Source organism: Leucopleurus acutus, assembly GCF_964270905.1.
Source record: "Leucopleurus acutus genome assembly, chromosome: 14".
Taxonomy (NCBI): domain Eukaryota; kingdom Metazoa; phylum Chordata; class Mammalia; order Artiodactyla; family Delphinidae; genus Leucopleurus; species Leucopleurus acutus.
This window is the reverse complement of record NC_139156.1, coordinates 53492261-53508024: the sequence shown is the minus strand read 5'-3', so window position 1 is coordinate 53508024 and position 15764 is coordinate 53492261. Positions and strand designations below refer to the sequence as shown.

At 42.2% G+C, this 15764-nt stretch overlaps 2 protein-coding genes across 4 annotated transcripts in view; one reads left to right on the top strand and one right to left on the bottom strand.

Moving 5' to 3' along the window:
* Positions 1-4630, bottom strand: part of DYDC1 (DPY30 domain containing 1) — a 44350-nt gene extending 39720 nt beyond the window's left edge. For all 3 annotated transcript variants that reach the window (XM_082854015.1, XM_082854014.1, XM_082854013.1), the window contains exons 1-2: positions 4533-4630; positions 1655-1824 (exon numbers count right to left, since the gene is read on the bottom strand). In XM_082854015.1, coding sequence (XP_082710141.1) covers positions 1655-1801 — 147 coding nt within the window. In that variant the 5' untranslated portion in view covers positions 1802-1824; positions 4533-4630. The remainder of the gene's footprint in view (positions 1-1654; positions 1825-4532) is intronic.
* A 747-nt stretch (positions 4631-5377) lies between these two features.
* DYDC2 (DPY30 domain containing 2) lies at positions 5378-14162 on the top strand. Its single transcript, XM_082854263.1, has 4 exons — positions 5378-5450; positions 10346-10493; positions 10835-10960; positions 13771-14162. The coding sequence occupies exons 2-4, from the start codon at positions 10347-10349 to the stop codon at positions 13981-13983; spliced, it is 486 nt and encodes a 161-aa protein (XP_082710389.1). The 5' UTR covers positions 5378-5450; position 10346; the 3' UTR covers positions 13984-14162.
* Positions 14163-15764: the final 1602 nt, after the last annotated feature.

Genomic DNA, 15764 nt, shown 5'->3' with positions numbered 1-15764 from the left:
TAGAGGTCTTCTTTGTTTTCTTCTTTCTACTTTTTCATGTTATCTAAGTTTTGTAATAATAAACATACTATTTTTATAATAGAAAGAAATGATAATATTGAACTTTTTTTAAAAAGCAAAGAAGCTGGACCAATTATTTCACTCCTCTAATTTTATAAAAGAAGACCCACAATGGAACAGGATAGAAGGCCCAGAAATAAACCCAAGCACCTATGGTCAATTAATGGAGAAAAGACAGTCTCTTCAATAAGTGGTGCTGGGAAAACTGGACAGCTACCTGTAAAAGAATGAAATTAGAACATTCTCTAGCACCATACACAAAAATAAACTCAAAATGGATTAAAGTGCTAAATGTAAGACTGGATACTATAAAACTTATAGAGCAAAACATAGGCAGGACACTCTTTGACCTAAATCACAGCAATATCTTTTTTGGATCCATCTCCTAGAGTAATGTAAATAAAAACAAAAATAAACAAATGGGACCTGATTAAACTTAAAAACTTTTGCACAGCAAAGGAAGCCATAAACAAAAAGACAACCTATGGAATGGGAGAAAATATTTGCAAACGATGCAACCAACAGGGATTAATCTCCAAACTATACGAACAGCTCATATAGTTCAGTATCAGAAAAACAAACAACCCAATCAAAAAATGGGCAGAAGATCTAAATAGGCATTTCTCCAAAGAAGACATACAGATGGCCAAAGGCACATGAAAAGATGCTCAGCATCACTAATTACTAGAGAAATGCAAATCAAAACTATGAGGTATCACCTCACACCAGTCAGAAAGTCTACAAATAATAAATGCTGGAGAAGGTGTGGAGGAAAGGGAACCCTCCTACACTGTTGGTGGGAATATAAATTGGTACAGTCACTATGGAGAACAGTGTGGAGGTTTCTTTAAAAAAAACTAAAAATAGAGTGCATATGATCCTTCTATCCCACTCCTGGGCATATATCCGGAGAAAACTATAATTTGAAAAGCTACATGCACCCCAATGTTCACTGCAGCACTACTTACAATAGCCAAGACATGGAAGCAACCTAAATGTCCACTGACAGATGAATGGATAAAGAAGATGTGGTACATATATACAATGGAATACTACTCAGCCATAAAAATGAATGAAATAATGCCATTTGTAGCAACATGGATGGACCTAGAGATTATCATATTAAGTGAAATAAGTCAGACAGAGAAAGACAAATATTATATGATATCAGTTATATGTGGAATCTAAAAAATGATCCAAATGAACTTATTAACAAAACAGAAACAGACTCACAGACTTAGAAAACAAACTTACGATTACCAAAAGGGACAGGCTGGGAGGAGAGAGATAAATCAGGAATTTGGGAGTAACATATATACACTACTATATATAAAATAGATAAACAACAAGGACCTACTGTACAGTGCAGGGAACTATACTGAATATTTTGTAATAACCTATATGGAAAAAGAATCTGAAAAAAATATATGTGTGTGTGTGTGTGTGTGTGTGTGTATATATATATACACACACACACACACATATATATGCATAACTGATCACTTTGCTGTAGACCTGAAACTAACATAACATTGTAAATCAACTATACTTCAATAAAAAATAAATTAAAAAAAAAAAGAAGATCCATACTTACTTGTTGCTCCATGGTCACATTGTTCTTATAATTGTAAATCCACAATGCTAAGTATTCTATTGGATCCACTGGGCGCATCCTTGCCACTTCTGCAAGACCTTGAGTTAGACATGTCCCAAGATTCTTTTGAAGATATGCCGACTCCATTTCTAACTGCTAAATAAAAACCTCTAAAAGATGAACGTTTTGCATTAGAGCAGGAAATTTTCAATGAAGGCACAATCGAAGTAGAGTTCAGTGAGGCCAACAAAGCATTACATCCTGTCACCAGTCATGGGCACCTGCCATCAGGGATGGCACAAGCAAGCTGGCTCCAGGACACTTCTAGCAGTGTCCAAAAAGCCTCCACAGAAGTCACTACAACTAAAACAGTTTCAAAAACCTGAAGGACCCTGGAGTCCAAGTGTCAGAAAAGGGTTACTGTCATTATTGATGGTGAAACGACTATATGGCAAGCGATGCATGTCTTACTAAATCCTTACAACATACCTGAACATGGTATCGTTAGCCCCACTGTGCAGATGAGGTCGCCCAGGCCCAAAGAGCATACGTGAACAGCCCAGAATCACACAGGTGGTGTATGATGAAGAGGGATTCATACCCAACTCTTGATTCCAGAGTCATTACCCTAAGTGACTTACTGAGATGCTCCTCCCGAGCCATGAGAGTCGTTTCTAGAAAATATCACAATAGACCACCTCAAATTTTTTAAAAATCCAAGTATCTCAAGGCCAAAGAATACAAAATTCAACCTTCAAAGAACAGCCTATGAAGCTCCTCATGCTTTGGCCCCAATTCTGTTTCCAGGCTCACCTCTCGATATAGTTTCTGCCTCTAACATGTTCTGGGCTCTAACTACACAGAACATCCTGCCATTCTGCTGCTCACACCTTGCATGTTTCCATCTCCATGACTTTGCACACGATGGCCCCCTCACTCTCAGCTTGGAAAATATCTCCTCATTTGCAAGGTATCAATCATCTCCAATTCCTCACCGCTGTGGCTAATACAACCGTCTCCCAGGCAACACAAAGACGTTCCTCCTTCCCCAAGCAGCTCACACAGTACTTTTCACACTATCTGAGCATTATTTGTGTATGCACATGTCTGTCCTCCTGCTAGAGGACAAACTTCTCTAGCTCCTCAAAAAGTGTGTTTCAATCACAGCGTGGACACAGCTAGCTCTCCATGGTGGCAAGTGAATGAGTTTCTCCACTCTCTCAGTAATGTCCCAGTTTATTTACAAATATGGACAGGAATCATCTCAGATCAGACAGAGAGAGAGAGATGGGGAGGTAGGAAGGGAGGGAGGGGGGAGGGAGGGGGAGGGAGGGAGGGAGGGGAGAGAGAGAGAGAGAGAGAGAGAGAAGGAAATGCAGTAACTACTCTATTTAAGGTGCTTTGAAAAAACTGATCACCTTCGAATTACCCTTATGGAATCCAGACTCCTCTGAGAATCTGATGAAATGTACTCATTATTCAACAAATATATATTGAGTACCTTACATGTCAGGCATGAGCAATTATAGGGGACAGACTGCCAGTGTCTAGACCTGTCCCTGGACAAATCCACCTAACATTCTGCACAAAGTTTCAGAAACAATGACCTCCTGAGTTTCATCCATAGACCCCAATACTACTCTCTCTCATATGATGGTGGTATTGTACAAAACGGCAGAACCCCATGCAGAAAAATTTGTAAATATCTAGAAAATTACGTATGTATTTACCCTTTAACTGATCAATCTCACTCCTGGGATCCTATCTTGCAAAAATATGCAATGATATATGCACAGGGTTGTTTTGCACTATTACTAAGGAGAGCCAAATTGGGACCCCCATCCAAATGTTCATCATTAAAGGATTAATGAGATACAGCTACACAATGAATTATTGTGCAGATAAAAAGAGAATGAGGAAGATCTCCAAAATTGGGAGTGATCTCTAGAACACAATGTGAAGTGAAAAAAAGCAAGATGAACAACTTGTGTATAGTCTTTTGTATTAGCAACAGCAGTGGGGAAAGGAATGTGTATGTGTGTATACATAAATTTAGTCATAAAAGCAAACTAAAAACCGGCACAAACGAACCTAATTCCTTATCAAGCTGTGTGCCTTAACCACACAGAGAAAAGAATTATTACAACTGAGTATGGAACACGGTATCCTCATCGTACTAATTCAATGGGATAATACTCTAAAGACAAATCTCAATGTCATTTGAAATAGTAACAATTAAAAAGGGAACAGATTCCTGCTGTTAATCCAGAAAGATAACAAACACATGGGAAGGGTACCGTGGTCCGTAAGGGTACCTCCCAAGTAGGATTGGTCTCAAACCTACGCAGTCTGCATCTTGTTAACAGCGGAACCCAGATGAAACTCGTTACCTCACTTGGTTTGTTTCCTGCCCATGAAACAGCGACAATACCCATCTCAAAAGCCTGTTGTAAGGAATATTATTTTTCATACACAGCAACAGGCTTCTTGGCTCATACATAAGAAACCCCTTCCCACAGAAACAGCTGCCTCAAGCCTGGAGAAGCTGTCAGAAGAAATAGAAGGCGGTTCCTCGCTCATGCCTGGGAGAAAGCCGGCCGAGTACCAAAGGAAGGGATCAGGTAGGGCTGCCAGTTTTGCAAATAAAAATACAGGATGCCCAGTTAAATTTAAATTTCAGATAAACAATGACTAAAATTTTGTATTATACTATATTTGTGCTAAAAAGCACAAAATTTGTGAAATTCAGATTTAACTGGGTACGCCGAATTTTATCTGGCAACCCTGGATTCCGAGCGCTTCGGCTGGTTTTCCATCCCGGGTCGGCGGAAGGGTGCCCGCCTCCCCTGCCCCTCCCAAATGGCGCGTCGCCGCTCACCACCGAGGAGGAAGACCCAGCCGCAGAGGTGCCCACGGAGTCCGGCGCTGAGCTAACCCTCTCTCGCCTCTGGAGCCTGGACGTCGCCTGAGCCCTACACCACTCGCAAGGTCCAACGGTCAAAACCGCCTCCGTCCGCCGGAAGCCAGCCCAGCACCGAGGTCCGTTCTTCCAAGACGGCGCCTGCGTTCTAAACGCAGGCGGCTGACGCATGCGCCTACCTACCCGCTAGTTGCGTCCCGTCGCTAGGCAACGAGCGTGCGCGCTCCAGGTGCGGGAGACGGCCGGGGGCAGAGAGAAAGGGGCGCCAACGGAGAGCTGAGCGGACTGCGCCCGGCAGGGATCGGGGCGGGGGGGGGTGGTGGCGCGCGGACGGGGGTTGATCGGAGGCGGGGTCCGGAAGAGGATGTGCTGCAGAGAGCAGAGGCGGGCGGAGCGGGGCTGGGTAGGACGAGCAGTTGAGAGCAGGGGGTGCGCGAGGTGTGCAAGGTGCAGGATGGAGAGCAGGGAGCACCCGGGTAGGTGAACAGGGACGTGCAACCTAGAGGCTGTGAGGAGGGGCAGCCGAAAAGGGGAATCGAGCGAGCGGGGCCGGCAGGTGGGCGCATACTGGGAGAGAGAAAGGGCAGAGGGCTGGCCTGCGGGGCGGGGGGGTGTGGGGGAGTAGCCGCAAAGACTACCTATAGGTGAAGCCCCACAGCCTTAACGCCAGAGAAGACTAGCTACCTGAGCAGCCTGGTATTTTCCCAGCTTAGCACCTTTGCATTTGCTGGTGACTTCTGCTTGGTTCCTGTCCACTGAAAAAAATCGCACATCTGAGAGCTGTGAGTTCAGTTTTATTTGGGGACTTAACTGAGGACTCTAGCCCTGGAGACAGCTGCTCTGACAACTCTGAGAAACTGCTTCTGCTTGGAAGAGGTAAGGGAGGAGGTCAGCATGTATGTGATTTTTGGAGAAGGAATACCTGCAATCAAACATATCTAGGTAAAAGGTCACTGCTAGCCACCAGGTACAGATAGCTTAATTATTTTAGTGCTTTTCTAAGTATGGGAAGATGCAAGAAATTGGGTTTATAAAATTTTCTCCTGAAAATTTCTATTTGAAGGTCTGTTCTGTCAATTTTCCCAGAGAGCAGAGTTCCACATTCCTGATCTCCACCCTGAACTCCTTCCAGGGTGTGTTAGTGACTCAGCAACTGCAGTGGCTAATGACTCGAGCCTGGTGTAGCCAGCTGGCTGGGGACATTCTTTAGTTGGCATTCCTTTCAGAACAAGCACAGGTACCCCCACCTCCAGGAAGCCTTCTAGCCTTTGCCATTTGCAGTCTTCCCTGGGCTAGCGGTTTGTGCACAGTCCTCAGCTAGCATTTCCCATGGTCTGTTTCAATTTATGTGGGGCAGTGCTGGGCAGGAGATGCCTCGTTAACCATTAGTTGAGGTAATTAGTAAGTGCCAGTGTGGGCACTGACAAATGGAAGGGAGCATGAGCTCTTGCCTGGGCCCGCAAACATCAGAGCCCTCACTGCTTAAGTCAAGAAATATTTGCTGAGCAAGTACTGAGTGCCCAGCACTAAGGATGTGGTGTAAACAAAGACAATCCCTATGCTTAGCACCCCGCTTACTGAATGCAGGGCCATGAGCAAGGAGGTCCAGTATAAGCAGACCCTCAGAGGAGCCCTGGGAAGCTGAAAAATAGCCCCCTCCTCACTGGTGAGTGTGGCTTGATTTGGTGGGGAGTGGGCTATAAAATGCACCCCTTTGGTTCTTCCCTCTCCAGGCTTCACATGGTGGCTGTTTTTTTCTGGCTCTGCTGTTTTCACATCAAGTCTTAGTGACGGTCAGGTCAGTGTATTTTGTTGAGACCAGTGTTGAAAATGTGCAGATGCTCTCTCCAGAAAGGGTTTGCCACACCTACTGCAGTGTGGCCGCCACCAAGGACCAGGCAGTGAAGAGGCTTCCTGGGAATGCAGAGTTGGTGATTCCGCCCTCTGGGAAGGGCAGTTCTACTGTGATAAAGGCAGAGGACATCTGTAACTGTGTGTCACCTGGGGATTTTGTTAAAATGCAGACTCTCAATCTGTAAGTCTGAGGTGGGACTTGAGAATCTGCATTTCAGCAACCTCCAGTTGAAGCAGTGCTGCTGACAGTGGACCACACTTTGAGTAGAAGGGGTGTGGAAGACAGTTTATTCAGGTGCATTGGTTCAGGTGGGCCCCAGATTGGCAGAAGGAGCCACCACACATCCCATCCCCACCCTCCACCATTACCCCAAACGTAGTGACTTTAAACACTCATTTATGATCTTACAGTTTTTGAAGTTTGAAATCGAAGATGAATCTTACAGGGCTAAAACCAAAGTATCAGCAGGGCTGGCTCCTTCTGGAGGCTTTAGGGGAGAATCTATTTCCTTACCTTTTCCAGCTTCTAGAGGCTACCCACACTCCTTGGCTCGTGGCCCTGAATCACATCACCTTTTCTCCCCCTGCTTCCATCACCATATCTCCTTCTACCCTGTCTGACTTTACTGTGTCCCTCTTATAAAGACCCCTGGGATTACATTGTGCCTACCCGGATAATCCAGTAAAATTTCCCCCAAGCAAAATGCTTAATTTAATCACATCTGCAAAGTCCCCTTTGCCATATAAGGTAACATATTTCATAGGTTCCAGGTATTAGGATGTGGACACTTTGGAAAGTCATTATTCAGCCCTACCACACTGTGTATTTTCTAAGGACAAGGACATTTTCTTACTTACTCATATTTCAATTACCAAAACCAGGAATTTTAACCCTGATACAATTCTATTATGTAATCTACAATTCACATTCGGTATTTCCAACAACGTCCTTTACAGAATTCTATTTTCTGGTCCAGATCCAACCCAGGATCATGTGTTGCATGTAGTTGTGATGGCTGTTTAGGCTCCTTTGATCTGGACTGGGGCCTCATCTTTTTTTATTTTTATTATTATTTTTTTAATATTTTGGCCGCACCGCGCCGCTTGCAGATCTCAGTTCCCCGACCAGGGATCAAACCCAGGCCACAGCAGGGACAGCACAGCACCGACTACTAACCACTAGGCCACCAGGGAACTCCTGGCCTCATCTTTTTTGGTCTTTCATGATCTTGACATTTTTTTAAGAGTACAGGCCAGTTGTAGACTGTCTCTCAGTTTGGCTTTGTTTGATGTTTCCTCAATCAGATTCTAGTTTTGCATTTGGAGCAGGAATCTACAGAAATGTATTATGTCCTTCTAAGCAGTGCATCGCATCAGGAGACACATGATGTTATTTTGTCCCTTTACTGGTGATGTTTGCTTTGATCAATTGGTTAACGTTGTGTCGGCCAGGTTTCACCACTGTAAAGTTTCCATGTTTACTTTGGAATTAATCCATAATTTGTGGGGAGAAACTTTGAGAATATATATAAATATCCTATTCCTTGTCAAATATTCACCAAGTTTTAGTGCTCATTGATAGCTGCTTCAGTTATATTATGATGGTTTCAAAATGTTTCTTTAACTGCATTATTCTTTCCACATTTATTAGTTGGCATTCTACTTTAAGAAAGAACTTACCTGCTCTCCCATTCACTTGTTTATTCCTACATGGACTCATGGATTCTTATTTTATTCAATTGGTTATAATCCATTACAGTCATTATTAATTTTGGTGGCCAAATTGCACCAGGTTTGGCTAGTAGCAGCCCCTTCAAGCTGGCTCCTGTGTCCCCAACCATTTTATTTTTTAGCATTTCCTTTCTGGGACAACAAAACATTCCAGGGTTATTAGACATTTCCTGCCCTGATCTTGGAATTAGTCATTTCTCCAAGGAACCTTAATTCTTTTTAAGTGGTGAAGCCTATTTAAAAGCAAATTCTAATGGAATTTTACTCAGCCATAAAAGAACGAAATTGAGTTATTTGCAGTGAGGTGGATGGACCTAGAGACTGTCATACAGAGTGAAGTAAGTCAGAAAGAGAAAAACAAATACCGTATGCTAACACACATATATGGAATCTAAAAAAAAAAAAAGGTTCTGAAGAACCTAGGTGCAGGACAGGAATAAAGACGCAGACGTAGAGAATGGACTTGAGGACACGGGGAGGGGGAAGGGTAAGCTGGGATGAAGTGAGAGAGTGGCATGGACATATATACACTACCAAACGTAAAATAGATAGCTTGTGGGAAGCAGCCGCATAGCACAGGGAGATCAGCTCGTGCTTTGTGACCACCTGGAGGGGTGGGATAGGGAGGGTGGGAGGGAGACGCAAGAGGGAGGAGATATGGGGATATATGTATATGTATAGCTGATTCACTTTGTTATACAGCAGAAAGTAACACACCATTGTAAAGCAATTATACTCCAATAAAGATGTTAAAAATAAATAAATAAAAGCAAGTTCTGTGGGGAAGGGATGGATTGGGAGTTTGGGGTTAGCAGATGCAAACTGTTATATATAGAATGGATAAACAACAAGGTCCTACTGTATAGCACAGGGAACTATATTCAATATCCTGTGATAAACCATAATGGAAAAGAACATAAAGAAGAATACATTTATATGTATAACTGAATCACTTTGCCATACATCAGAAATTAACACAACATTGTAAATCAACTATGCCTCAATTTTTTTAAAAAAGCAAATTCTGTGTGTTCGTTGCTACTGAGGTGTTTTTGCTTCTAGGCGTTTGCAGTGGAAGGAGCTGGGAATTTTTTTTCTGTATTCGTATCTATCTATCTACTTATCTTTCCCTTCTTAAACTGAAAAAATGCTTCCAGAAAATGTTAGGAATTGATCTAAGCCTTTATTATTCACTTTATTATTAGCTCTTTTGCAGTTAAAATATGTCAGCTTCAGGGACATAGAGATGTTCAAGCATAGGCTGGGTGCTAGGCCATTTCATGTCACAGTCTTCCACTGTAACAGCTAATATTTATTAAACATGTACTGCACGCCAGGCTATGTGCTTCACATGGATTTATTATCTCTTTTAATCCTCACAGTTGTGAGATACATATTTTTGTTATTCTGTTCCACAGATCAGGAAACTGAGGCTCAGAGAGACTTAGTAAGTTGCTGAAGATCACACAGCTAATAAAAAGCAGAGCCAGGACTGGAACTTGGTCTGTCTGATCTCAAATTCTACATTCCTACTGCTACACTACACCTCCACTCCTAACCTATGGTTTAACTCAGGCTTCATTCCCTCCAATTCTTGACATCTGATTGAGAGTAAATCCAGGGGCTCAACTCAACCTAAAGTAGTTTCTTGCTTAAGCAATAGAAAATGGAATATTTTCTAGCTACAGTGCTGGGCATTCTCCGTCCCTCTCCTCCTCAGGGCTTCTCAATGGTCCGTTGTGAAATAGATGAGCCTGTCTTATCTATGTCGCAGATGACTGTAGCTCCCAACCTCACAATAGTGCAGCTTGCTGGGTGCTCAGAGCCCCTCCTGGGCCCTCCTGCCTGCTCAGTTATTTCCTCCCTAGTCAAGGGTAGAGTCGTGTAGTGGAGGCCTTAGCCTCTTTTAAGCACCAATCCACCAAGCTCCTCTCAGGCCTGATGAGCCCCGGGACCCATTTACTGACCTGGGAGAGCTGGAGAGCTTTAGAAAAATGTCCATTTGAATGTAAGAGCTATTGGCAAGTACTTATGTATTTATTGGTTCTTTGGGGAAGGATGGGCTCCAGAAACATCTCATATTTGTCCTGAAATGAACCTGCGTTGGTTAGAATGTGTCTATTTTTTATGTCCAATTAGATTTGTGAAATAGTGCGACCCTGCTTGACGTTTTCCAAACCCACCAGGATGGAAACCAAATACCTGAAGAGGTGCTTTGGAAATTGCCTGGCTCAGGCGCTGGCAGAAGTGGCAAAGGTTCAGCCCAGTGACCCCATAGAGTACCTGGCTCACTGGCTTTATCATTACAAGAAAACGGCGATGGCAAAAGAAAAGGTGTGTGTGCGCACAGGGTCAACTTGGGGAGGGCTTTCAGCTTTCCCAGAGGAATTTGAAATCCAAGGCACCACGCTGGAGCTGGCCTGGGGAGTGTCATGGTTTATTCCACTTTTGAGGATGGCTTAGGCCCAGATATCCCTGAAGTATAGGGAGTCTGGGGGCTGAAGAGAGAATCCAACTCAGAGGAGTTGTGGGGTTGGTGGGTTTGGAGATACTAGCAGGTTGAAGCTAGTTAGTTACAGGAGCAAAGTCAGGAGGGCTCAAGGGCCCGGGGCCTGTCCTGGGAGGGTCCCTGCTTCCGAGGACTGACCTCATTCTACTCTGTCATATCACCCCAGGATAGGCAAGAGAAGATCCAGCTGCAAGAAGAATATGAAAATAGCCTCAAAGAAACCAGAGTGACAGAAATGCTGATGCAAGAAGAGCGTGAGATTCAACAGAAGTGTGAAAAGTGTCATCCCGCGGTGGGTACCAGGAAACCTGCAAGACAGCTCAACCCTAGTGCCCAGTGCCCTGAGGCTCCCAAAGCCTACTTTTTCCTCCATATTCATATGTTTGTATGTAAATCAATCTTATTGACAATCCTTGTCAATAAAATCCTTGTAATGAATAAAGAAAATGCTTAAAGGCAATTCCACTTACGATGTCAGGGAATAAATTACATGTTACTGGTTTAAGAAATCAGATTTTAAGAAAAATCTAATGTGTCACTTGGAACATATATTTCTATACAAGATCCTTTGAATCCTTTTCAAAAATTACTCAATATTTTTCAGAAACCAAATATGGTTTCTAGTATATACTTCAGGTATATTATTTAATTTATTATATACTATTTACTTAAATATTTAATTTAATATATGCTGTTTATTTACGTATCAAGCCAGAGATGTCTCCTCTGTGTTGCTCTAATAGCGGTCATGAATTCACTTACTGAACTTGATATCTGGCATCTTTTTAACTATCACTCTGTCCTGTGCATGAAAATCTTTAATGTAGTCCTATACAATTTACTAGCTTTTGCTAGTTTCAAAGCCAACTTTGATGAAGGCATGAAAATATTAAGCTTATGTACATTTATATCAATATTCTCAGATTTCCTCATAATAGATTTATATTTTTAAGTCTGGATGTTTTATAAATAAATCAAAAGAAAGATAGTTTCCTACTACAGTCTGAAAATAGTAGTTGAACGAACTCTCCCTCAGGAACAGTTCATTCTTGGAACAGTTGTTGGGAGATGATAGAATTGAGATCATTAAGCAAAAGTTGTCATCGTCACCTTGCTGCCCACTCTAATCCTTTTCTAACACCATGCTTCACTGTTAATAGAAATATAAATATATAAGGCAGGGAAAGACTCCCAAAACTCTACCCTGGTTTTATGATGCCTTTATTAAAGAACACTTTGTTCACATCAACCTTTTTAATTGTCCCTTTGTGTTACACTCAGGAGATTTTATACCCTGAAGCAGTATTTCTGAAGCAGTATTCTTAGCAAGATTTCTTAGCAAGTATTTCTTAGCAAGATTCGGATGAGTAAAAGGTTTGCTCTTCTTTTGCCAAGTGTGAGACAATCAGCGATTGTAAGGGAAGTTGAGAAATGAGAGCCAGCCTGATGCCTGCACTATGTGCAAGTTCTCAGCTTTAGAAAAGAATTCATGGGCAAATTGTGGTTATGGAAATCGATTCCCTTTGTTAGAAGGAAATAAAGGGAACCCGACAGTGATGTAAAACAAAGCTTATTGCTTACTGGCAAGGGAGAGCCACATCTTCCAAGAGCAAGTTGCTCTCCTAGTATAAATTGAAAGAGCTAGATAAAGGGCAAAGAGGTGGAGGTACATCAAATAAGATGAGATTCTAACTTCTGGTTTCTTGTTGGCTCAAGGTGAATAGCAAATTATTCCTTGCTACTGTCATCTTTAGATTTCATCACCAGAGCTTTAAAACTTATCTGAAATAGCCCCAGGATAGGTTGCATAGGATTTCAGCAGGCCTGCTGATTTAGCTGATGGGCTTTTATGCCTATACTAAAAGGTTTGCAAGATTTTCTTTAATATCTTAAAACCATCATTGCTTTTAGTACCCCAGATTGAATACTGCTGGTCCGGTGGATGTGTCCAAAGGGGAGTAGAAACAGTACTATGTGTGGTAGAGATCATACCTAATTATGGGAATCAAGAAGGGACTCACAGAGGAGATAACATTTGAGTCAGACCTAGAAGAAAGCTGGCAGAAGTTGCCCTTGTAGTGATTTCTCTTCATTAAGCAGAGGCAGCTTTGAGTAAGTAAACCATTATTCTGTTTCTAAGTCTGAAAGCAATCCCTTTGATATAAAGGTCTGGGCCATACAGGTGTTTTAGAAATAAGTTTTTATGGAAACAATACATAGATTTGCTGCATAGATTCATAGCACTTTGGAGTTAGAAGGTCTTAGAGATCATGTGGGCAAGTACTCCACAGACCTCGCTGCAGTGCCCCACAGGGTCCACTGTTGAGTGGACAATGGACAAAGATGGGGTAGAGATGGCCAGTAGAGCTCAAGCTCCAATCTTCCTACCTCACCAGGGACTGCAGTTACATGGATGCTTGATATCATCTCATAGGTCACTGAGACTGCATTCATTTTTTCCATCGTTTTTCCTCTGTGCTCCGGTTTGGATACTTTCCATTGATCTGTCTTCAAGTTAACTGATCCGTTCTCCTGCAATGTCCAATCCTATTTAGGAATTCAATGAATTTTTTTCATTTCAGATATTTTCTCAATTCTAGAATTTGTCTGGTTCCTTTCTATGATTTCCATTTTCTCTGCTGATATACCCTATCTTTTCACTCATTATGGCCATTTTTCTCCTTTCAATTTTAAAAAATATTTATAATCACTGTTTTAAGTTCTTGTCTGCCAGTCTCATCGTCTTTGTCATTTTGAGGTCTCTTTCTATTAAATACTTTTTCTCTGGATTATGGTTCACATTTTCCTACTTCTTCACATGTCTAGTAATTATTACTTGTATGCTAAACATTGTAGATGATACTTTATGGGGCATCTAGCTTGTGTAGTGTTCCTTTAAAAGGTGTTGAATTTTGTTCTGTCAGGCAGTTAAATTATTGGTGAGTTATCTTGATCCAATTAGATTTGTTTCATGCTTTGCTGGATTAGGTCTTTTTCAGTTTTGTTCAGTCTTGGGCATGAAAATGGCAATATTGTATTCTTGCCATGCCCAGTATGTTTAGTCTCTGCTAATGACTGTTTTCTCTTCTGTTTTCTATTTAGCCACTGATATCTGTAGCGAGTTCCACAAAGAAGACCGTGTTCATGCAGGAGAACACAAAACCCCTTGAGAAGGAAGCCTTGAAGCAGGAATCCCTGCCAGGAACTTGCAGTATGATTCCAGGAATGCCTCAACAGATTCCTTCTTCAGAGCCATCTGTCCAGGTTGACTGGAACATTGAAACTTCACAAGACATAAATTACCAGGCTTTTTAGCATGAAATTGCTCCTGAAATGCATCCTAGCTCCACATCTCCTCCCTAGGTTATAGAAGGTGGATGATTCTAGTGATGCTTCTCTCAAAGCTGCAAGCTGAGAAAACGGCCAGCTAGAAGAGCTCTTACTTGAAGATGATTAACTATGTGGATTAAACCAAGATATGAGAGGCTGTGGAAGGAGATGTCTGCAGGGACTCTCCAGCCCAAGTCCTGTCCTGACAGCCATGAAAACCTCTTAATCATGTGAAGATTTGAACTACTTATAGGATAAAATAACTCATAATAAGGATTTAAAATAAGTAACCAGGGCCTCCCTGGTGGCGCAGTGGTTAAGAATCCTCCTGCCAATGCGGGGGACATGGGTTCGAGCCCTGGTCCAGGAAGATCCCACATGCCGTGGAGCAACTAAGCCTGTGCGCCACAACTACTGAGCCTGCGCTCTAGAGCCCGTGTGTCACAACTGCTGAGCCCACATGCCACAGCTACTGAAGCCCGTGTGCCAAGAGCCCATCCTCTGCAACAAGAGAAGCCACGACAATGAGAAGCCCGCGCACCGCAACGAAGAGTAGCTCCCATTCGCCACAACTAGAGAAAGCCCACGTGCAGCAATGAAGACCCAACACAGCCTAACTAAATAAATAAAATACATTTATTAAAAAAATAATAATAAGGAACCAAACTGATGAGACTTTTTCCTTTTGCTTTATCATTTTTTTTTGGAGACTAGACAGTGAAAACACATCCATCTCGTGTGTTCATATCTTAACTCTAGCTGAATTTTGCAATCAGGCCTCTTGGAGTGTTTATACATGTCCTTATTTTTGAAACAGCTCCAGTGACAGTAAAAGTTAGGAGTTTGAATTTTTTTTCAATTATTTTCTATCTGTATTCATGCAAATATCATCTATATGCTGATGACTTGAGATTTATATCTTTAATCAGAATTTCCTTGAACTTGACTCCCTGTTTGACATTTCTCCTTGGATAACCAATGGACATCTCAAACCTAACTACAGTTGACGCTTGAACAACACAGAGCTCAATCCACATATAACTTATAGTTGGCCATCCATACCTGAGGTTCCTTCATACCCTGGGATTCAACCAACCACTGACTGTATAGTACTGTAGTATTTACTATTGAAAAGTATCCTCATGTGAGTGGACCTGTGCTGTTTGAACCCATGTTGTTCAAGGATCAACTGCGATCCAAATGGAATCCTTTATATCCTCCCTGAATTGGTTTCTACCATTTTTTTTAATCTGCTCAGTCAAAACTTCTGGTGCCATCCTTGGCTCTACTCTTTTTTGTTAGCCCTAAATCTGGTCTGTTGGCTTTCCATTTAAAATAAAGACAGAATTCAACCACTTGAATGCATAAGCCACAATCATCTTTTGCCTAAATTATTACAATAGCCTGTTAACTGAACACCCTTCTTCTGCCCTTGACCTTTCTAGTCTATCCTCAACATTAAAGTCAGGATGATCTTGGTGAAACATTAAGTCAGATCATGTCTAATGAGCAGCTTCCCATCTCAGTCACAGAAACATTTAAGGCCCCTACCATGACCTACCAGACTATAAGAGTGATTCCCCATCACTTTTTTACTCTCCGTATCGTTCTCTCCATGCCAGCTATGCCAACCTCCTGTTCTTCAAACATGCCAAGCATGGTTCAATCTCAGAACTTTTACTTTCTCTTCTCTCCACTTGGAAAGCTCCCATCTCCCCATACCCCTGGATAAATCTCTAGGTCCATACCTAGAGATTAAGTGAAGT

Bases quoted from the DNA above. Each gene is read 5' to 3' on its own strand.
- DYDC2 (XM_082854263.1), top strand. From the start codon at position 10,347: ATGGAAACCAAATACCTGAAGAGGTGCTTTGGAAATTGCCTGGCTCAG. The intron at 10,494-10,834 runs GTGTGTGTGCGC...ATATCACCCCAG, and splicing joins CGGCGATGGCAAAAGAAAAG to GATAGGCAAGAGAAGATCCA. The intron at 10,961-13,770 runs GTGGGTACCAGG...TTTTCTATTTAG, and splicing joins GTGAAAAGTGTCATCCCGCG to CCACTGATATCTGTAGCGAG.